Raw genomic sequence first — 22,622 nt, 5'->3', positions numbered from 1 at the left:
ATACATCTTATTTTAGATCTCATGTCTTCTCTGCTCGAAACCTAACATTATCCTTTCCTTTTTTTTAACGACAGATGAAGTCCTTACAGTAGTCCACCATGCCCTATAGTTTAAATTCCCCTTCCCTTCAAGCCTTCGTCTCCTATCAGTCTCTTCCTAGCTTAAGGCATTCAAACTACACTGGTGTCTGTACTCTTTCATCCCTGGTAGCTCAATTGGTAAAGAATTTGCCTGCAATGAGGGAGGCCTGAGTTCGATCCCTGGGTTTGGAAGATCCCCTGGAGGATTCCCCAGTATTCTTGCCTGGAGAATCCCCATGGACAGAGGAGCCTGGCCAGCTGCAGTCCATGAGGTCACAAAGAGTTGGAAACAACTGAGTGTAACTAAGAACAGCACCACTTTAGAGAATTCAAATGGAAATATCTTTCCCCTATATAATTGATTTTTTTTCTTATTTTCCTATATATTGTTTCTTAAAAACAAGCTTTTCATTGAGGACTTCCATGACTTAATTATTTTATTTCAAAAAAGACTTATTGGAGTATAGTTGCTTTACAATGTTGAGCTTCTGTTATATAGAAAGGTGAATCATCTATACATATACATATGTCCCCTCTTCTTTTAGATTTCCTCCCCAATTAGGTCACCACAGAGCATTGAATAGAGCTCCTTGTGCTATACAGTAGGCTCCCATTAGTTACCTATTGTACACAAAGTAGTGTACATACTAGTAGTGAGTAGCATGGCAACCCATTCCAGTATTCTTGCCTGGAGAATTCTATGGACAGAGGAGCCTGATGGGCTACAGTCCATAGGGTTGCAAAGAGTCGGACACAACTGACGGGACTTCACACAGTGTATATATGTCAATCCCAATCTTCAATTCATTCCACTTCCTCTTCCTCTGACGGTGTCCATAAGTTTGTTCTCTACATCTGTGTTTCCATGTCAGTCTTGCAAATAAGTTGTATCATTTTTATAATGCAATCATTATATAATTGCAATCATTTTATAATTGCAGTCTTGCAAATGTATCTGTATCATTTTTATAAATTCCACATATAAATGATATTATGCAGTATTTGTTTTTCTCTTTCTGACTTATTTCACTCCACATGGCAGTCTCTAGGTCTATGAAAATGGCACTATTTTGTTCCTTTGAATGACTGAGTGATGTTCCACTGTATGTATGTATCACATCTTCTTTACCCATTTCTCTGTTGATGAGATTTTTAGGTTACTTCCATGTTCTGGCTATTGTAACTAGTGCTGCAGTGAACACTGGGGTGCATGTGTCCTTTTGAATTGTGGCTTTCTCTGGGTATATGTCCAGGAGTGGGATTGCTGGGTTGTATGGTAGTTCTATTTTTAGTTTTTTGAGGAACCTCCATATTATTCTCCACAATGGCTGTTCCAATCTACATTCCCACCAACAGTATAGGAGCGTTCCCTTCTTTCCACACCCTCTTCAGCATTTATTATTTGTAGACTTTTTGAGCAGAGTCATTCTGAACAGTGTGAGGTGATACCTCACTGTAGTTTTGATTTGCATTTCTCTAATAGTATTGTTGAGCATCTTTTTTTGTGTTTGTTGGCCATCTGTATGTCTTCTTTGGAGAAATTTCTATTAAGGGCTTCTTGTCCGTTTATTCATTGGGTTGTTTGTTTTTCTCATATTAAGCTGCATGAGCCCTCTGAATATTTGTAACACTTGTCCAAGCTTCCCAGTTCTTGCCTACTTTAGTTTTTTTCTATATAGTTTATTACCATTTCTTATACTATATGTTTAGCATGTTTGTCTTATTGTCTGTATTCCCATATGGAATGTAAGTTCTAGAAGTGAAGGTTTTTTTGTCTATTTTATTCATGGTTGGTTACATTGAACAAATCCAGGTCCACTGTTTCTTTTGTGGCAGAAAATACTTGGCTTCTTAAAAAAATATTATCAGAATGAATGAATGAATGTTTATGAACTCTGAATGGTAATAGTATATTAACATACACTTGAATGGAAGAAGAAAAAGAAATCAAAATTATTTTTACTTTGTGATACTATGAAAACAGTGAAAAGATAACAATCTCCAAAGCTTATCTTTGGGAAAGAAAATATGATTAGAGAAGATTGCATCAAATTATTAATTTTGTTTTTGAGTAGCACAGCACAGTATTGCTATTACAATATTTAAATAATTGTTTCTACCTTTCTATATTTTTCTACTTCATTATTAGTATTAGTTTTAATTTGTATTAGTTTTAATTTTATTATCAGGAAAAAAATATTGTGGTGAAAACTATCCTCAAAAATAAATTCTTTTGTCCTCGCTCTATTAGAGGTCATTTTTCTACTTGTATTGCACTCTCATCTAGAAGGAAATGTTCTCTGCTACCCCTGACCCTTGTTTCAGATGTCTGCTTGTTTCAGGTCTCTCTTAGGTTGTTGGATTTTTTTTAAATTAAGCAGCATCAGTAGCTACCTGAGGAAACCACAACATTAATGGAAACAGGAAACTTAATGGACAAAACGATTAAAAGAAAAAAAATGCCCCTTTGGGAGAAGAAAGTGCTCTAGTTCAGGTCATCTCATTTAAGAAATATTTTTATAGTTTTCACACTTTCTTCCTGCAATTGGTTTGTGTGTGTGTTTACTTTTTTCTTTTGGGGGGAATAGGCAATCAAAACAATAAGTTAAAGAAATTATGACATAAATAAAACCACAGAAATGTTATACAATTAAAAATAAATGTAGCAACATTATGCTTTGGCTAAGGACTTTTCAGAAATTTTCATATAACAAAGGAAAATAACTCAGTGATTATAATACAATAAACACTTACCTCCTTGAACTAATATTATTTGTTAAACAGAAGGCTTTCTTTAAAAGAGAATTTGCTTTGTATTAATGACTATTATGGTGAGTGATTTAAAAATAATAGAAAATGACAAGAAAGAAGGTTATTTACCAAAGAAATATGACAATAGCTTCTGAAGACTACCTCCTTTTAACTCCTTCCCTTCTTAAGTGAGCAGGACCCCTTGGGGCCTTGTGGAGGACAGGGACAGGTCCTTCCCCATACCCTCTGCTTTAGCTCCTCTCTGAAGTACCTAGTTTTTGATGTGATTTCCGGAGTTGTTTTGCAGATGAGAAAACCCCTCACCAAATAGAAAATGTTAATTACTCGATGACCAAGAACACATAACACCAGGCCTCCTGAAGCTTAAAGACTGTCAATATTAACCTCTATTACATCACCCTGTTATCTCACCATCAGCCAATCAGAGAATTGTGCACAAGTTGATCACATACCCTTTGACCCCTATTCCCTCATCTGGCTTTTAAAAGTGCTTTGCTGAAACCCTTCAGGGAACTCAGGATTTTTAGGACAGGAGTCACCCTTGCGTGGCCCTGCCATAAAACATTCTCTGCTCCAAACTCTGATGTTTCAGCTTGTTTGGCCTTACTGAACTTGTGCTAAAACTCTCACCAAAACAAACAAAAAAAACCTAGAATCATAAAATAGAACCATGACCTTAGAGAAAAGGTAAATAAACAACATTGTCATCTACTAAGCACCTGGATGTGTGTTTACACAGAAAATTTTTTGAGCACACTTGGTCCTGAGAGATAACATAGCCCAGTGGTTCGCAATTCAGAAAGTGCATTAGAATCCCCTGGGAAACTCGTACCTAATACACTTTTCTCAGAAATTCTGATTCCCCTAATCTGGGTTTAAGTCCTTGGAAGTCAGAAGTTTCAAAAACCTCCAATGCTCAAAAGCTTCCACATTGTTATGGATAAGAACCACTGAGTGGGGCCAAGCTCTTCCTTTTACAAATGAAAAAATAGTGAATAGAGATCTCTATAGCTCACTGAGGCTGATCATTGGCAGAACCAGTGCTAGATTTCAAGTTCACTTTTCTTCCCACTTAACACTTCACCCTGCTGGGGCCTAGGAAGGAGTCTTCTTATTTATTTCCTATACCCTTTAGCCTTGTCTGCATTTAATGGCACTAGTCTATGGTAGGTGTTTAATAAATATTAGTTGAATAAATCCATATCTCTTGTCTAATTGCTGATATTGGCCATATGGGAAAAACCTGTCAATAGAAGATGAATATTCAAAATACCATGAGTTCTCCAGAGTTTCAGAGCATTGAGAGTGTTTTTCATTGTGTTTTTAAATCCAACAAGCTGTCCCTACAAAACCCTGGAAACTGCAGTAACTTCTGCCAGTTTCCATGGTACCAGCTAATTGTAGAGAGTTTAGGGCAAGTTGGGGGTACCTAAAGGTATATCTGGGGTTGGAAAGGAGACTGCAGAAATCTTACACCTGAGCTACACTCAAAAAGAAGGAAAAAAAAAAAATCCATTACCAGATTTTACTAGGACCAACAGCAGGCTTTCAAATGTGGGAATATGGGGATGGCATGGAGTTGTCCCTGAACTTGGACACAGATCCACATAGAAAGTACTAGTTGATGAGGAGGAGAGACAGCTTGGTTTGAGGACAGTGGCATCCAGAAGGAGGCGCCTACACAGAGGTGGGGTCTACTTGGTATGATTGACAACCCAGCTTTTCTCTTCAGAGTTCTTAGCAGCACTTAGGGATTTTATTTCCTCTCAAATTTCTTGGGCCTGGACCCATCCAGGAGAAGATTTCAATTCTGTAGAAAGAGTGGCGATCTGACACATCTGCCTAATTTAAAGAGACTGACAATAATCTTCATCTCTCGCCCTTAAGGCTAATCTCCCCACAGAACTCCACATAGAGCTCAATCCTTTGTTTACTAGCCTGTCTCTGTACTATGTAAACTGCTTAAGGAGTGGTTACAACTAAGGCTGTATCAATCATTGATATTTTTAGATAATGAGTGAATGAGTTTCACCACTTGCTTTCCTAAGAAGTAGTTTTGGTAATGTGTGCGTGCTCATGTGCTCAATCCTGTCGAACTCTTTGCAGCCCCATGGACTGTAGTCCAACAGACTCCTCTGTTCATGGGATTTCCCAGGCAAGAATACAGGAGTGGGTTGCTATTTTTGCCTCCAGGGGATCATCCTAGCCCAGGGATTGAACCTACGTCTTCTGCATTTCCTTCATTGGCAGGCAGATTCTTTACCATTGTACCATCTGGTAATTATTACAAAAACAATAATGGATTTCTAGCTGTCTTTCACTCTGCCAACTTGTAGGAAACACAACCAACTTAAGTTTTCACAGTGCTTTACAGTTGACTACTTTATTACTTAGTCATTCATTGTAGTATGTATCCTTTCTATGGATGAGAGAAATGAAGTAATCTCTCCTGACATTCTCTTCTATCACCACCCTTGATGAGGATGAAGCACAGTTGGAGAGCAATAGGGCATTCCAGTGGGTGGAGTCACTCAAATACTTGACAGGTGGCCCAGAGGCACCATAGCTATTTCCCAGGTATACATGGTGAGTCGGATCCTATCCTGAGACATCTCATCTTCCATGCAAGGCAATCTTGAAATAAATGATTAAAAAAAAAAAAAAAACTAAAGATTTATATTAAAAAAAATTTATTGAAAAAGAGTAATGCTTTATACAAATTCCCATTACAAAACCCTGAAATATCTATCCAAGTAGGGTAGCAGAGTACAAAAATATCAAAGTCAGACAGATTCTGGTGTCATGATTCTGTTGGCCATTTTGTACTATGGATTTCTTTTCAGAGTTTACCAACGAGTAACCACATGTATTAATACTTGCCCATCACTAGGATCTATGAAGGTAGCAGAGATTCTTTGAATTATACATTTTAGGAGCATAGAGTTTCAGGTGTGGAAGACACACTAAAATTTACTAGGTTCAAGTCCTATGATTCAGTCCTTTGGATAACTTCCCCTAGGTGGTTTCACTATGAGTTACATGTCTAAACTACCTATCCTAGCTATGTTAGCTGCCAGCTAGTAGCAATACCTCTGATAACATCACTTAACCAATATCCATCTTGTATACCCTTATAAGTTATTAAAACTAAAAAAATCTTCTATTCTTTGGTCAACACTTACACTTCTGTTTTATCCATTACATCTGCAAACTTGTTTTAGGTCAAGTCTGCATTCCTGAAAGGAGAAAATCTTGGCCACACTGATCAAAGAAAACTAAGACGTCCTTAAAGCCTTTTTTTTTTTTTTCACTTAGCAAGTTGAAATTCACTTGTCTCCTCACTTGAGAGGTTGGTTAAAACAGGAAATCCATTTCTTAAAATTTCTCTTTTCAGTCATTTGAAAAGTAGTCTAAAATCTATGCACTTAAATTCCTTAATTCTTTCCCCCAGTACAATACTTTTCACCTTACAAAATCACATTTACATGTATCCTGTCTCACTGGATCCCCACAATAACCCTGTGAGGTAGGCAGGTCAGGCATTACAATCCTCTTTTTAGAAATGAAGCAATAAAACTAGGGCAACCTGTGCCTTGCCCAAACTGACACTGTAATTGATAGCACCAAGACTCAAATCAAGTCTCCAGACACTGAAGTCAACACCCTTTCCATTACAACATCTTGCTGAAGTGAAGGAGTTATTTTCCACAAACTGGAAAACTAAGAGCAATGGTTAAAATGGAACAGAGTGCCAACAAAATGGTGGCCACAGCTGAAAGGAAGGAAACAGGCCTGTGGAGACAGGAAGGTGCCTAACCATGGGAAGGCCTGTGTGTAGTTTTGGTTCAACGACTTCTTAACAGCCAATTTAGCAAATAGAAACACTACTTAGGCATATTTCATGTTCAAAGAATGAGCATAATATCAACTAATTAATACTCACACCACTCTACCAGCTGGTTAACTATCATTATCTCAATTTGACAGATGGGAAAAGAGGAGAAAGATTAAGTGACTTGCCCATAAGCTACAGAGAGAATATTTGTCATCAGATTATCACTATAGAAATTCGAGTACTTCATTCAAACAGTCTGTCCCTCTCTGGGAAGAGGTAAGCTATACAAGAAAACAATACAGTTAAGGAAGGGGACAAGAATAGGTAGTTTGGGAGGGTATATAACTGTGAATAAGTAGCTCAAAAAATTCAGTCAATAGAATTGTGTTACAATACTTGGAAAAGCAGCACACAGTTCCTCAATGGGACAAATATTTTCAAAGCAAATAAGTGTGTTAGAGGTCAGGGTACAGGAGGCGTATGGGAAAGTCAACAGGAACATACCATCTAGTCAAACACAGAAAGATTTGCTCCCAAAGCTCTGGTCTGCAAGAGACTCTTATTGACTTTAGGAATTAAACTATAGGCATATAAAATGTGTTATCAGATTCAAGAGTTAAGCTCAACCTCACAAAAAACAAAGGCATGAAGAATGATTGAATGATGACACAGCAAGTGCTAAAAGATCATGGTAAAAAAAAAATGTGACACAAACATATAAAGAGGGCACATGTGAAGAACTGAAATAATTCATACTTGGTAAAGCAGGTCAGGTGTTCTGGGAAAGACACTAAAAGCTGCTGAAGGAGGGTAAGTGATATTTGACCTATTACATATGTATACGTAAAGAAAGAAGAATTTGAAAAATACCAAATAAATGACTTAATCAAGAATTAAATATTTTTTTCATTTTTTAGATATGTTTTAAGAATACTGATACCAATACAATGAGAATAAGAACTCTTACTGTCTACTTTTTTTATAGAAAAACACGTTTATGTACATATCTATATATATTTAAGAAATGCTCTCTCCCCTCATTTGAGATGATTACTCAGTGGGAAGCAGTAATACAAATGGAAAAAGCTTCCCCTCTATATTGAGGAAAGGAGATAAGATAAGGCTAAGTCATTTTTAGCAATGGATATTTTAAAAAAAAATATGTTTTTTGCTGTAATACCACAGTTCAGACTACAATAGTCAAAAGCTAAGATCTTCATGTCAATGCCAGTATTTCAATGTCCATTTTCTGTTGGTTCCAACAGGGTTGTCAGCTTTCGCTTCTATGTCACACATAGTCTTTCCCACTGGAAGGTGCTGGCTTGGGGTAGGGCCTGGGTGTTGGGTAAGATGTTGCTTTCCGGGGACAGGAGCAGCACAGCAGGGCACCTCCCAGAAGGCAGAGAGAAGCAGCGGCCCAGCCAATGAAGAGAGCCTGACCAAATTCATACCTAAAAAAGGAAAGGTGATACATTTGCTTAATCAATGAACCATTGGAAACTTCTCTAATGTAATTAAAGAATGAAATCGATATCACACCCATATTTTTTTCCACTGAAAAAAATCCCCTGTGATCCCTTTAAGTTTTATGAAGTACTTTAAAGTTTGTAGACACACACACAAGAACGTTCACATTGCAGTTGTTGACAATTTGCAACAGTAGATCAGGCAATGTGGCAGGTAACACCAGGTTAATTACACAAATATTTCCAAAGACTTTTCCATGTGTAGGAGACTTGTAAAGCATGCTACATACCTTAAAAATCAGGTTTGGAACATGGTTCCTAGGCTAAAACTTAACAAGTCGTGCTATCACCAAGTAGCAACAGCATTCTATAAAAAAAAACCTGCCAGAGTGTTTTGGAGACTATTAGACTTTTCAACAGTTAACCCTTGATAAACACTGAAATCTGACCTATGGTTTTGAGGAAAAAAACTTCTAAACAACCCATTGATTGTTCTAGGTTAAGTTGATCCAGGTGGATGTATTAAGCCATATTTCTGGGAGAAGACCTGTGACTGATGGTGGACAATAAGGAAAGAGAAGGGTTGGATCTAGAATGATAAGGCCTGAGTTTGAATCCTGATGCAAACTCTCAGCTGCTGAATTGTGGGCCACAAACTCCATGTCTCAACCTCAGCAGCTGCTTCTCTTAAAATGATCCTATCTTCCTCACTGTGCTACTTTTAGGATCATGTGGGACAGTGGAAGTAGGTACATAGTGCCTGGCAATTTATAAAGTGCTTTCATATCCAATAGGTAAAATTTTAGCTTATTGACTTCCAACAGTTTCTGTCCCTACTTTGTAGTCTTATGGGATGGGTTCCAACACCATCATGGCAGTATGAGTTTTCCTATACATGGGTGATTATAAACAAAGAAGCACACCTTATCTCTCCACCACTAGCATTTTTCATCCATTCATCTTAGCACTCAACAAACAATAATTACATCTTAACATCCTAACTCTGAATATAGTTATTAGGCTTTAAAGAAGTGAACACAGTGAGACAAAGAACCTTGTCTCTGATCAAAGGGTATCATTACATGAGAGCCAAGAGTCAGCTCTTTAACTTCCAAAACTTGCAATATTAAGAAGGATGATCTTTCTAAAATCATTTTATGGATGTGATCAAACACAAAATTTCATAGTGGTAACATCCTTTTCATAAATAAAATAGTTTTTTAATAAATAAAATTGTTAAGAATGAAATTTCTAACTGTTAGAGGTTATTAACCTCTATAATAGAACTGTTTTTTCGATCAGTCATAAACTGTGTTTTGTTACAAATAATCACAATTAAGTGTTGTATCAGAATATACTTCAAAAATGAAGTTTCAAATATATTGGTATCTTAATGAATATTAAACAAAAATTAAAAATATGAAAAAAGGTCCAGCATACTTCTCCATTTGGAAAGTATACAGCTTGGAACTTCTCTACTTTGAAGTTTATTTTGTCATATCAATACATGCTGTTAAAGTAATTATCAAACTATTTTTAACATGTCACAGGCCATTCAAGTTATTTTCAATTTTGGCAGAAAATTCCATAAAATTCTGGATAGCAAGTCTGAGAACTCACCATACTAACTGGACTTTACAGAACATAAAAGGGTATTTTCTCAGAGAACAAACAATTTTATATGTGACTATCATTACCTGGCATTGACCGGGGTCATGGGGTCATAGAATTCTTGAACAATTCTATTGCCATACCATGCTGTGGCAACTAAAATAGCCAGACCTATGGAAATTCAAAACAAAAGACTGTTAATCACCATGAAACACTGAGCATAAATGCATGGCTCATTAAATTTATATTTTACAAGAATGATTTTTCATCAATAATGCTGACATTTTTAATTTAGTCCATTTTAATTCAGAAGACATTAATTTAGGATGAATAGAGGTTCAAACATGATTTTTTATAAGTGTTCTCTTAAGACAGACAAAAATAACTAGGTTGAAGTTAGGCACATGAATGTTCATGTCATCTTATTCATTTACAGTTTAAGGTCTCTAGCACAAATAACATTCTTTTGGAAACATTCAGGAGATTCATGTCATTTAAGATCTCTTTAAAATAGATTGTTATAAATTAATGTGCTAGACTACTTTTGATAAAACCAAAGACCTTATTAGTAAAGCTCGTCACTTACAAAAGGGAAGGTAAAAATTCTTCTACATTCTTCTTGGCCAAAACGCAAAATTCACATTTTTGAAGGATCAAAATGAATGTAAATAGCTAGATAGCAGGAACACATTGGACCTGGCTCAGAGTACACCAATCACCTAAATTTCTACACCCCTATTGGCCAGATGTTCCAGGTCTTGCCATGAGATTCACTGAGATGCCACATCAGATCAATGTATGCAGCACACTCTCAATTTCTTATGCCTCTCACATTTCAGTGCTCAGTCTTTGTCTGGATTGTAGCTGGCCAGGTTCCTCTACCCATGGGATTTTCCAGGCAAGAATACTGGAGTGGGTTGCCATTTCCTCCTCTAGGAGATCTTCCAGTGATTGAACCCGCATGTCCTGTATTAGCAGGTGGATTCTCTACCATTGAGCCACCTGGGCAGCCCCACAGAAATCACTTAGTCAAAATAATATACTCTATTATTTATTAAAATAAGTATACAATACCTCAATTTTTCTTATCCAAAGAACTTAAATAATTTCTTTTTATAGTCTGGGCTTAGGTGGCGCTGCTAGCGGTAAGGAAAATGCCTGCCAATGCAGGAGATGTAAGAGACACAGGTTTTGATCCCTGGGTCAGGAAGAACCCCTGGAGGAGGGCATGGCAACCCACTCCAGTATTCTCACTTGGAGAATCCCATGGACAGAGGAGCCTAGCAGGTTACAGTACATAGGGTTACAAAGAGTCAGACACAACTGAAGTGACTTAGCACACAGTCTAAAAATTCATCAATTTAGACAGATTAAATATTTCTATGCTACACCCATTACCCATTTCCTCCTACAAAAAAAAGTGGTCCAAACTAATTGTCTCTAATACTTGAAAGGTAACACTGCTGCTTTTGGCTACTTGAGTAGAAAATACGAATACTCTGGAACTTGCAACCCTTACTCCTAGGAAGTCCGTGAGACTGGAGGAGTGATGGGTGGGAGTTACTAGAAGATCAGCAGAGGACAGGTTCTACTCAGTAAGTGTGTTCTTAGCCTTTGGTGTAAAACCTAAGTGTTGGGAATAAAATGCTCTGCAGTAGCAATTTGAATAATCTTTAACCAAATGTTTAGTAAAGCCACAGGCATTCTTCCTTCATTGTTCATGAAATCCACATACTTTTCTTAAAGAGAAAATGAGGAAAAAATCTAATTCTAGTTTTTCCTAGTGATAGATTATACCACTTTTGGAATTTTGGAATGTCATTTCCAAAAACAATAGACTACCATATATAGTTTATATAACAGTATTATTGTTGCTGTTTAGTCTCTAAGTCATGTCTGACTCTTTGTGACTCCATGGTCTGTAGCTTGCCAAGCTCCTCTGTCCATGGGATTTCCCAGGCAAGAATATTGGAGTGGGTTTCCATTTCCTTTTCCAGGCAATCCTCCCATCCAGGGATCAAACCTGTATCTCCTGCATTGGCAGGCAGATTCTTTATTGTTGAGCCATCAGGAAAGCATATGTAATAGTCTATTTCAAAACAATAGATACCTACTGTATATGACATATAATAGTCTATTATTTTATATACATACACAATGTTATATGCACACATTATCTTATTTAATATTAACTTTATTATAAGACTTTACAAATTAACTGTCCATGTCCTCTTCTGGCTCTCATTTTCTCAAAGGTCACATAATAAGATTTGAATAAAGCAATAAATACATATTTATTTTCTATGGAAAATGTAACCTCACTCTTTTATCAAGGTTTTTATTCCAAGACTTTTCTGTATTATTTTCTTTCTTAACTCATTTTTTCTCATTTCCTACCATTCCAACAATCCACCTGAACTCCAAATGCCCTTTCTTTTCATTTATCTATGGGTAAAACCTGTTCATTCCAGAATTAGTACTGCTTACATGGAATAATATCCTCCTCTTCCTCCAATAATCCCAGCCCCATTCATTCCATTCATTCACACCTGTATAATTACACCTTCTTCATGTTCTCTCTCACCATTCCCCATCTTTCCCATGTAGTATCAGTAGAGACACCACAGAAATTTTCTGAATTACACAGAATCGGTCCTCAGTATTTGCTAGATCGAAAAAATCTCTCCCTTCACTTGAGGAGACTGTTTCTAATGAACCAGTTGGCACCTGAAACCTCAGGGAATAGACCTGTCCACTGTGAACACAGATTTCAGATTTTTATTCAGTTCCCATTTGAGAATGTGAAAGTCAACTGGATTTAAAGTTTCTATGTCTTCATATTTTAAAGGAAGTGAATTCAATTGATTCAAGAGCAATAAAGCCAACATAAATCCAACATTATCTAAGGAAGCCAAAAACTAGACCTTAAAAAATGTCAGAAAGAGTTTGATAAGATCTAAGAGGGACAGGGCCTCTCTTACCTGAAATAAGAAAGATCACGCCCCCAAAGACAGCCATCCGCATCTTCTGTGCCTCATCGTCTTCCATGCACTTCATACACTTCATGCCAACGGTGGCCACAAAGATGGCTATTAGTCCCAGCAGGATGCCAATCACCATCAAGGCACGGGTTGCTTGCAGAGTGCCTGACAAAAAATATTTTAAAACATGTAACAATCATGCCTAGGCCAACAAGAGAAGAGTGGTAGAAAGTCAAGTATGTTTCAGTGTTGTATGGAAGACAGAAAACATAACCAGAAGTCAGGAGACCCCAGTTCTAGTGATGCCTTTGCAGGAAACCAACACAGTTTCTCCTCCAGAAAAACAAATATCTTACTGAATGATGAATAAGAATTCCTCCAGCTCTAACAATTTATGTTTTTAACATTATATTCAAAACCCTCTGAAAAATAATTAATGATTTGGTTGAATAGGCTTAGAACACATTGTTAATTCTTACTAATGGAGAATTTCAATTCTGAAATAACAATCATATATTATCCTTAATGTTAAACCATTTATACTTTAAATGGTTTACAATATATCTTGGTAACAGTCAATAGCTTTACACTCCAGTCATCAAGCTGGGGAAAATCTGGGTGAGTGAATTTGGAAGACAAGAAATGAATTTCTCATAGGTTATCTTAGCTGGATAAGCAACACATATCTCCAGTGATGTGGGTGGGGTGGGAGATCTGAAAACCATTTTCTCAGAACAAAACATAATAGCCTTTGAGATGTTATTTTGGAACATAGTAGGTTTATATTCAGAATTATCACACGTGTTTAAAACTATTTAAATTACTATGTTCTAAAATGGCTGACAGTAATTCAATGTAGCACTTCTTAGGATTCCACTAATTTTCTAATTTCTTGCTCTTGTCATTGGTATACTAAGTCATGATCAAATATATAGGGCCAGGTTTGTGATATACCAGTAAATATATTAAAGAGTAAAAGTGTGATGCCATACCTATGGCATAAAGGCACAAATTTTCAAAGAAAAGTGAGTTGAAACTACACTGGTTAGATGAGTTTGACTTCAGATTTATTTCTTCCATCAAATAAAGATCATTATCTCTTTGACAGTGTTAACATATGACAAGTCTTTTTGCAAATATAAAAATTATTTATATTATAATAACAAAGTGTGCCATGTTATGGGTAAGCCAGTTACTATTCTTTGGGATCATGTTTTTATTATGTAAAGTATGAATGATGATATCTCTAACCAGGAAGTTGGAACAATTGACTTCCTAATGGTCTCAAAACTGGATGACATGATAGAAAGGTTTTATATCTCAGTATCTAACTTAGACTTAGGCTCAGTGTCAGTAATTTTAGGGTTGAGAATTTAGGCTACAAATCATAATTAACACTAAAGATTTCTAAAACATCAATTTATTTAAATTTGTTAATAATTCCATCCTTGCCATAACCAGGCAATCTATGATAAAATCATAGTAACCTCTTTCTGGAAGTATCAAAGACATTTTTTTGACTGTATATGAGAGATATTTGGGAAGCCAATATAAATTTTTACTTGATTTAATTAAAAAGCAAACTAAAAGCACTCTCATGCTCCCGTCATAGGTTCATTTCCCCATAAACACACGTGGGCAAGTGTGTGCCCAACTTATACACTTATTTGAAGATTGAAGGTTGGCACAAGAACTTCTGAATCAAAACACATTTCATGGATCATGGGTTACCAGGAATTATAGCTGCTTATAAGATTATTATGAAACCTCCCTTTGAATCACCAACAATACTATGGTATGAAGAGAAAAGTACCAAGGACTCCATAATTATGGTGTGTCCTTCCTTCTGGTTTGCCAACAGTTTTGCAAAGGCAATCATGCTCAGAAGGAAAATAAAAAATAAAATAAATAACCTCTTCTACATAACTGAGTTTTCCAATCTGGTCTTAAGTGCCACTCAGAAAGAAAGCATTTCAGTCAAAGGAACACTGGAAAAAGAGATGCTGAAAGTCTCAGAGATGATTCATGTGGAGGACAGGGTGACCACTCATCCATTTTGCCTGGCTCTCTAGGATTTAAAACTACAAGTCTTGCCTTCTGAGAAGGTCTTCAATCCTGGACAAACTGGGAAAGCTAGCCACTACTGGAAGATGGTTGGATGTGGAAAGTAAAATGGAGAGGGTTAGCAAGGTAAGCAGAAGGCATTTATCATGTACAATTTTGCAAGCTAGGGAAAAGGGTTTGGAGTTTATTCTAAATGTGAGCAGAAGCCATTTAGGGTCTTAAAGGAGGAATGAAAAGATTTTTTACCCTCTGTCTTCCTCTGACAGCCCTTCAAATATGTATAGCTTTTTACTTCTCTCAACCACCTTTTGCTCTGTCTGTCCATTAAGATCAATTTTCCAACCTTTATTGACCACTTTGGTTGCTTTCTCTGATGTCTATGTTCTCTACTTTGAGTTGTAGGGCTTCACACGAGATCCAGCTTCTATAATCATTCTGATCTGTACTTCATGTGTAAACAGCAGGCCACCAGCCCAGCAGGTCTGAGCACTTGGATCACAAGCTACTCTTCACGAGGAGTCTGCTGGGCCTCAAGCTCCTGAGTCAGGCCTGTATAAAACCACCCAGGCAGGGAGCGTAAATGGATCAACCACTTCAGGACTCCACCTTCAGTTGCCTGGGATTATCTCCTTTTCACAGTCTTCATCTCTTGAGTTTGTTCTCCTTTCAGTTCTCAAAGAAAACATATTTAATTCACACCCCATTTTATTCTTTCCACTACTTTACAAAATTTCTAAGGGAAAGGAACAGATATTTTGTTCTGTGTGCTACAAACCCTAGTAAGTCTTATAGTATAAATAATTATTTGCATAATGCATAAAAATAGCAGGAAAAATGGGGGAGAACCTATACTCAGGAATCATATAAACCATATATTGCAAGGAGATCATGTTTCATTTTAAACAATCTGATAAAGCAATAGTGTTATTTTGTGAAGCAGTATTTTTTCATTTATGTCCTGACATCCACTGGCTTAGGAGATGTCTGTGTCTGTATTTTACAACACTAGATGGGCATCAAACACAAAATCTCATCTTGCTTCACTGGAGATATTTGGATGAATTCTTAACTATAGTGATATGTGGGGAGAAATGTAAACATAGGGGAAAAAAGGCTGAGAATCATAACAGCATGAAAACTCACTAGTTGGGCACATGTAATGGATTACAAATCAAAGTAAGCAAGTGTTACGTTACAAGTTATGAGGGTTTCACATGCAGATAGAATCTAAATTGCACAGTTTTAAGCTGGAACCAGATGAATCCTCCAAATTAATATCTTATGGAAGCTTTTTAAGTCAGAGAGCTAAAATATGTAATCATGGGCTCCTTGATAACTTGGCCAAATATTTGTTCATATTTCTATTCAAAGCTCTTAGAACAGTGCCTGGCAAGCTTCATGGATTATTCAATCCAGGATCAATTAATTTAAATTTGAATATGTCTTTATCTTTTAAAAATTCATATATAAGGTAAAAATATCTTTTGTGTTAAGCTTAATTTTTGAAATAATACTGAGAAACACCTCTTAGAAAGCCTCAAGATACTAAAATCTTGCTACATAAAGTCAGATCTAATTTAGATTATTAAAAGCTAGAAATTCACCTACGGAGAAAAAAAATCATACTTTTTGTTTAACCGAATCTAATTTTAAAAAAATTCCTAAATTATGCATCTAATGAGCTTCCAAGATGAAGTTTTTTCCTGGTGGAACAATGACCAGCAGGGCAGAGAAGTTGAGAAATATTTGAAAGCCACCAAATATTTTAGGCCAGAGAGATAAAGTCTTGAACTATTAACTCTGAGTTGACCTGAGTGGCTCCAATCTGAAGCAAATATGTTCCTTTCTGGCCCATTAAATTTGCCTCTACAATATTATTACCACTGATTAAAGCTGTCTTTGGAGAAAATGGTTAGCAAACATTCAACAAGGTACACTATTTATTGTTCCTCATAATTATTCAGCAGTACATGGAGAAGGCGGTCTTTTAATTATACTTAGCTAGACTGATAATCTTGAGATTAAAGACTCCCTAAGGAGTTCTTAACACTTGCAACCTGAAAGTATAATTTGAAAACATATTCACAAAGATCTCTACTTACGAGACAAGAAATGAGTTAGAAGTTACTGATCTACTACAGAGAGGTTAATCAACATAGGCGAAGAAAGACAAGCAGAGACAAGTCAGTGGAATTTTTTTTTTTTCTAAAGCATTTCTAAAGTCTTACTATACAAGCAGCAAAACGTCTTTAAATACCTGGCATTGTTCATGCTATTTACTAGCCATATTATTATATTATTACCCTATTATATGTCATAAATAAAGAAGAGTTTAATTATATCTCTATCTTCATGCAGTCCCTCTTTGCATCAGTAGTTGCTTAACAAGTATTAAGCAGATAAACTGACCACTGGGTGACTAGAACAAAAATACTCTTTTCTCTTCCGCAATTAAATGAACTCATCACAGACTGTCACAGAGCTATACTCCCATGACATCTTCACTTATTAAATTGTTCACTTTTAGTCAAGTTCAAAGTTTCTCAAGAGTCTTCACTGTTAGCATTTCCATTTGATTGATGTATGAACTGGTGGCCACTGGCTGTGACCTCAAGACTCCAACACAGTCAATAACTGTGGTCTGGGATAAGGCAGGACTTAACCGCTTTTCAGGATGTTCCAAACATCTTTGCTATCTTTTTTTGTTTCTTACAAGAAATTGTCTCATGATTAAATGTGTGCTTCTATGTTACTTCTGTGCCACGTAATCATCACTTCAATCAAGGAAGCCTAAACTCTGCCACTTGCCTATGTCCTTTGCATCACGGCAGTTAGTAACAAAGACTGTTGGTGCTGAAAGGAATCAACATTTGCACATTATCAGTCATCTTAGCTGCATTTCTAGGAACAAGGATAGGGCCTGGCTCATGCTGGTTGAATGGATGAATGAGTCATGGATTCATCTCCCTGTTCCTCCCACTCTGCCCTACTTTACAAGCGGGGAAACTACAGTCCAGAGAGATCAAGTGGCTCACCACTATAAACATGGACTAGTTCATGTAGAACCAGGGTCAGAACTGAGTACTCAAAACTTGGATTTTGACTTTTACCATTCCAAAAATGAGAACTAATTCTCAAAACAGATCTGAACACAAATGGCCCCTTAAACACCAGTGGTTCAGCAGGCCTAATGCAGTCTAGGGAAGTGTAAGGAGGTGCCCTCATCTCTGCCTCTGTGTCAGAGACCGTCCAAGTCAGTCATTTTATTCTTTGATTGAGCCTGACATCATGGTGAGAGTTCTGGGAAACTTCACCGACAGCCAATACTCATTAAAGCGCACCTACACACATGTGGATTCATGTAAAGCAAGTTGAACAGGCCAGAGGAGCTTATAAACAAATTACAGAATCCTAAGGTTAGATGAGACTTACAGAGAGTCTAGCCTAACCTCCCATTTGTCTGGGACTTGGATTTTCCCTACAGCATTCTTTCAAAATGCTTATTTATTCCTCTGCCGGCACACCTCCCACCATGCAACCTCCTGGGGCAACCCAGTCTTTGGACAGCTCTAGCTATTAAAGTCAAGCCAGGAGAAGCAATTAACTAAGCACATGAAATAGGAACTAGCTTGCCAAAAGTTTGAAAACTGAATCAAAACAAGTCAAGATGTACAGTTTAATCAAGAAAAGCAACTCTATCTGGCACTGTCTTTTGCATATTCCAACTATCAGTCATCAGTGTCAATAAACATCGATTCCTGGATGGAAGTGAAACTGTCTCAGCCACAGTAAAACCACAATCCATGGTGTATTATTTGTTTACCCAGGAAGTTCCCCAGTTACATTTTCATAAACCGCTTTGTAAGAACCATCTAAAGAAGCCTTGCTGTATCTCATTTTTGACATTGCCTTAAGCACACTGTATCCCTTCAGACACTGCCCTGTGCTCTTTGCAGCTGACACTAGTTAGAGAAGGGGAACCAGGGATTTTAGCACATCTAGTGCTATAACCTCTATAAATCCCAGAATCTGAGCCCTAAATTGCCAAGTGGGCTCCACTGGCAAAGAGAACAAGCTACAATTTTAAGAAACTTCTAAGTTTTTCACCTAAAAGCACTTTGAGGAGTGCAACTTGCTTCAAGGAGCACTAGTTATATGTACAGATAAGCCTGTTCACCTCTGGATATCACGCTACTACACCAAAAACAGCCAATGAATCACCTCCCAGGTCTCTACATCAGGTGGGCGTGAGCACAACTGTCCAGGTGGAGAAATGGAGACAGGTAGGCTCTCTGGGCTCCATCCAAAGGCATCTAATGAGTCACTGGCAGGTTGGGAAGTACACCTGTGAGTCAAAGCTCTCTCTTCTGAGAGCCAGTTTTGAGAGAAAGGCCTCAGCCCCACCTTCGATAAACACTGGCATTAACCAAAAGGAAAATAGGAACTGACATGGAGTTTAAAAAAAAAATAAAAATCATCAGAAAGCAATCTCCAAAATGGGTAAAGGAAAGGTATTGTTTAGATTTTCCACCATAGCTTTAAAAATCATAACAGTTATGTTAACTAGGAATAAATGAAAATAAAACATTTTAACACATCATCATGTGTAGGGATAACCTGTTTCAGTGATTACAACATGGGTCGATCTGATTTCATTTGGCCGTTTAAGGAAGGTAAAAGGAAGTCTATTTGAACATGTTGAAAATGAACTACTAGTACTTTCCTGGTGGTCCATGGGCCAAGACTCTGCACTCCCAGTGCAGGGGAGCCAGGTTCAATTCCTGGTCAGGGAACTAGATCCCACATGCCACAAGTAAAAGATCCAAGGTGTCCCCAAAAAGATCAAAGATCCTGAGTGGCACAACTGAGACCCGGGGCAGCTGAATAAATATAATTTGAAAGATACTTAAAAATAAGAAAATGAATCATTTTGATCAGAGGAATCAGAGCTATACCTGGAATTGTCCTTAGAACCATCTCCATCTGCCAGGGCTTCAATATGACATGCCAAATGCCATACAATTCCTTACGCGTATTTACCCATGAGGAGATTCAATGATTATATAAAGACATATACTTAATGTACTCATTATATTTGGCATAAAAGAATCCTAATATGGGAACTCTGAAAAGCTGAAATGGCAACACTAAAAACCACCATGTGTACACTGACTCAGAAATTCCACAGGTACTCAAGAGTTTTAAACAGATTTGGAACAGAGTGAACAACTCTAAAGGGCATGGCTTTTGACAAAACCACACACAGGAGGTGGACAAAGCAACTGAAGTAAACTTGAGCGATGACTTGAACACTGCTTACCATCAGCACACAAAGGGGACTGGTGGGCAGGCTTGTTTGTCTAGGCCAAGGCTAAGGCAGCTTTTATTCAAGTTAGTTCAAGTGCATGACAGACACAAGTTCAGGACAACTAATGTCATATCTCAAGGAAGCTACTCTAGCGATGAATTGTTATTACCTAAGTAAGCAGGAATTTAATGAATTTCTGACAAAACACTCAGAAGTTTGTATTTTAAAAAGCAATAAAAGAAAAAATCCATCCTGTCACCCTTCTCTCCACCATATCTAGGACTATTTCTCTCTACATGATCCTGCACAAACTTATGAAAGAAAGAAGCCAGCAGTCATTACATAGAATTTCCTCTGTGGAAGACAGAAACTCAGAGAAGACCCGCCCTCTCTCTCCTGACTTCTGCATTCATTAGCTGTATCTCCTCAGTGGCTTCATTTTTTCCTTTATATAATGGAGGGAGATAATTTTGAATTTCTCTTTCTTCTCATCCTTTTTCCACCTGCCACCCACCTTCACTTTCCAAAATAAGACCATACAATCTACCTCCTCTGAAGACTCCTGGTCTGAGAGCTAAACTTTCTGGGGAATCTTAAGAGACTGACTTCTTCAAGGAGTCACTGGAGGGAAAGACTTCCTCACACTTGTTTAGTTCCTCAGTCGTATCTGAGAGTCTGCAACCCCATGGACTGTAGCTTGCCAGGTTCCTTCTGTCCATGGGATTCTCCAGGCAAGAATACTGGAGTGGGTTGCCATTTCCTTCTCCAGAGGATCTTCCTGACCCAGGGATAGAATCCAGGTCTCCCTCCCTGCAGGCGGATTATTTACCACGGAGCCACTGGGGAAGCCCCTCTTCACACTAACTGGATTTTAGAAGTCAAAAGAATCAGAAGATTCAAACTCAAGTGTGAGAAGACACTAGGTTGTGACAATCTATGTAGGAACATGATTTCTTCTCATGATAACTCATAGTAGAGACAGAGAAAACAGTTATACTTAATAACTGGCATTATCTATTTAATTTTACAAACTGGAGATGCTTTCAGGCTCCAAACTTTTCAAGGCACATCATTTTCTTGCCCTAACCCTACAGTTCTTCAATTCTCACAGAATCTGAGAATGTCCAGGAAAGGCCTAAGAGCTCAAATTCGAGTTTGGCTCCCACTTGCTCAATTGCCACCCCACTCATGGGTATGTAAGATGAAACCCACACCATGAGAAGAGTGTCACTTAGGGAGTTATAGGAAAAATTAGAGCTTAGGTCCGGTTGTCCCTTTCCCTAAACCAGGGTTCTCTCTACTACCTTATGGCGGGGCACATGATCAGAAGACTTGATCCACTGACGGTTGACAGACATGTAATCACACCACAGAACCATTTGATAGCCACTACTCCAAAAGGGAGTCATTTGGGGTTGGGTCCCTGTAGCTCAGACAGTAAAGAATCTGCCGGCAATCCAGGAGACCCGGGTTCGATCTCTGGGTCGGGAAGATCCCCTGGAGGAGGAAATGGCGACCCACTCCAGTATTCTTGCCTGGAGAAGCCCATGGACAGAGAAGCCTAGCGGGCTACAGTCTGTGGGGTCGCAAAGAGTAGGACACGACTGAACGATTAACATTGCACCACCCTGAGTCACAACTGGGGGAGTGGGGAAGGCACTCACTGTTCAGATTCAGCAAGGAGTCGAAGACTTTGCACTGGATCTGCCCGGTGCTCTGCGACACGCAGGACATCCACAGCCCCTCGTAGATGGCCTGGGCCGTCACGATGTTGTCACTAGCATAGGAGTAAACCTTCCACTGGGGCAGCGCCGTGCTGACGATGGAGCCGATCCAGCCCAGAAACGCCAGGATGAAGCCCAGCAGCTGCAACCCCGCGTTGGCCATGACTCGCTCGGGCGCCCGCGCTGGCTCAGGCGCAGCAGGTGCACAAGGCGGAGTTTGCAGGTGCGCACCCGGGACTCCCGGGGGTGACGGAGCCTAGCGGAGAAAGTTATTGCAGGGAATCCTGCTCCCTGCGCTGACGTCGGAGAAGCTCCGGGACCCGCTCCGGGTCCGGGTCCGCGTCTTGGTCGGGGCTGCAGTTCGGAGGTGAGAAGCTGAGGCTGCTCCGGGACTGCGACTGAGATGCAGACCCGCTGGGCGCCGCGATTTAAAGCAGCCCCGCCCCCCGCCTGACCCGGCCGCCGCGCAGCGCCGTCTGGCGGTTTCTGGGCGGGTTGCGGGGAAGCGAGAGGCAGCGCGGGAGCCCGCGATGGGGCCCAACTCTGGGGACAAGGTCCTGCCAGCCAAGTGGGGACAACTCGAGGAGGATCAGGTACGCATAGCGTCCCGGTGCCGCTCTTTTCCTCTTTTTTCTCCTCTTGCCCTTTTCCTCTGTGAGCCTTCCCAGGCTTTGCGTTCATTCAATCCACATTTATCCAAAAATGACTACGTGTGTCTAAACACTAAAAAATGCCAAGATGAAAAATTAAGACCTCAAGGGACGCACAGTTTCATTTTCGA

At 38.6% G+C, this 22,622-nt stretch overlaps 1 protein-coding gene across 1 annotated transcript; it reads right to left on the bottom strand.

Moving 5' to 3' along the window:
- Positions 1-5,525: 5,525 nt before the first annotated feature.
- CLDN1 (claudin 1) lies at positions 5,526-22,259 on the bottom strand. Its single transcript, XM_043473423.1, has 4 exons — positions 21,782-22,259; positions 12,746-12,910; positions 9,851-9,935; positions 5,526-8,138 (listed from the first exon to the last, which is right to left on the bottom strand). The coding sequence occupies exons 1-4, from the start codon at positions 22,002-22,004 to the stop codon at positions 7,976-7,978; spliced, it is 636 nt and encodes a 211-aa protein (XP_043329358.1). The 5' UTR covers positions 22,005-22,259; the 3' UTR covers positions 5,526-7,975.
- Positions 22,260-22,622: the final 363 nt, after the last annotated feature.

This window comes from Cervus canadensis, chromosome 7, assembly GCF_019320065.1.
Source record: "Cervus canadensis isolate Bull #8, Minnesota chromosome 7, ASM1932006v1, whole genome shotgun sequence".
In the NCBI taxonomy this organism is placed as follows: domain Eukaryota; kingdom Metazoa; phylum Chordata; class Mammalia; order Artiodactyla; family Cervidae; genus Cervus; species Cervus canadensis.
Note: the sequence above shows the minus strand (reverse complement) of the source record. Positions and strands in the feature narration are given on the sequence as shown.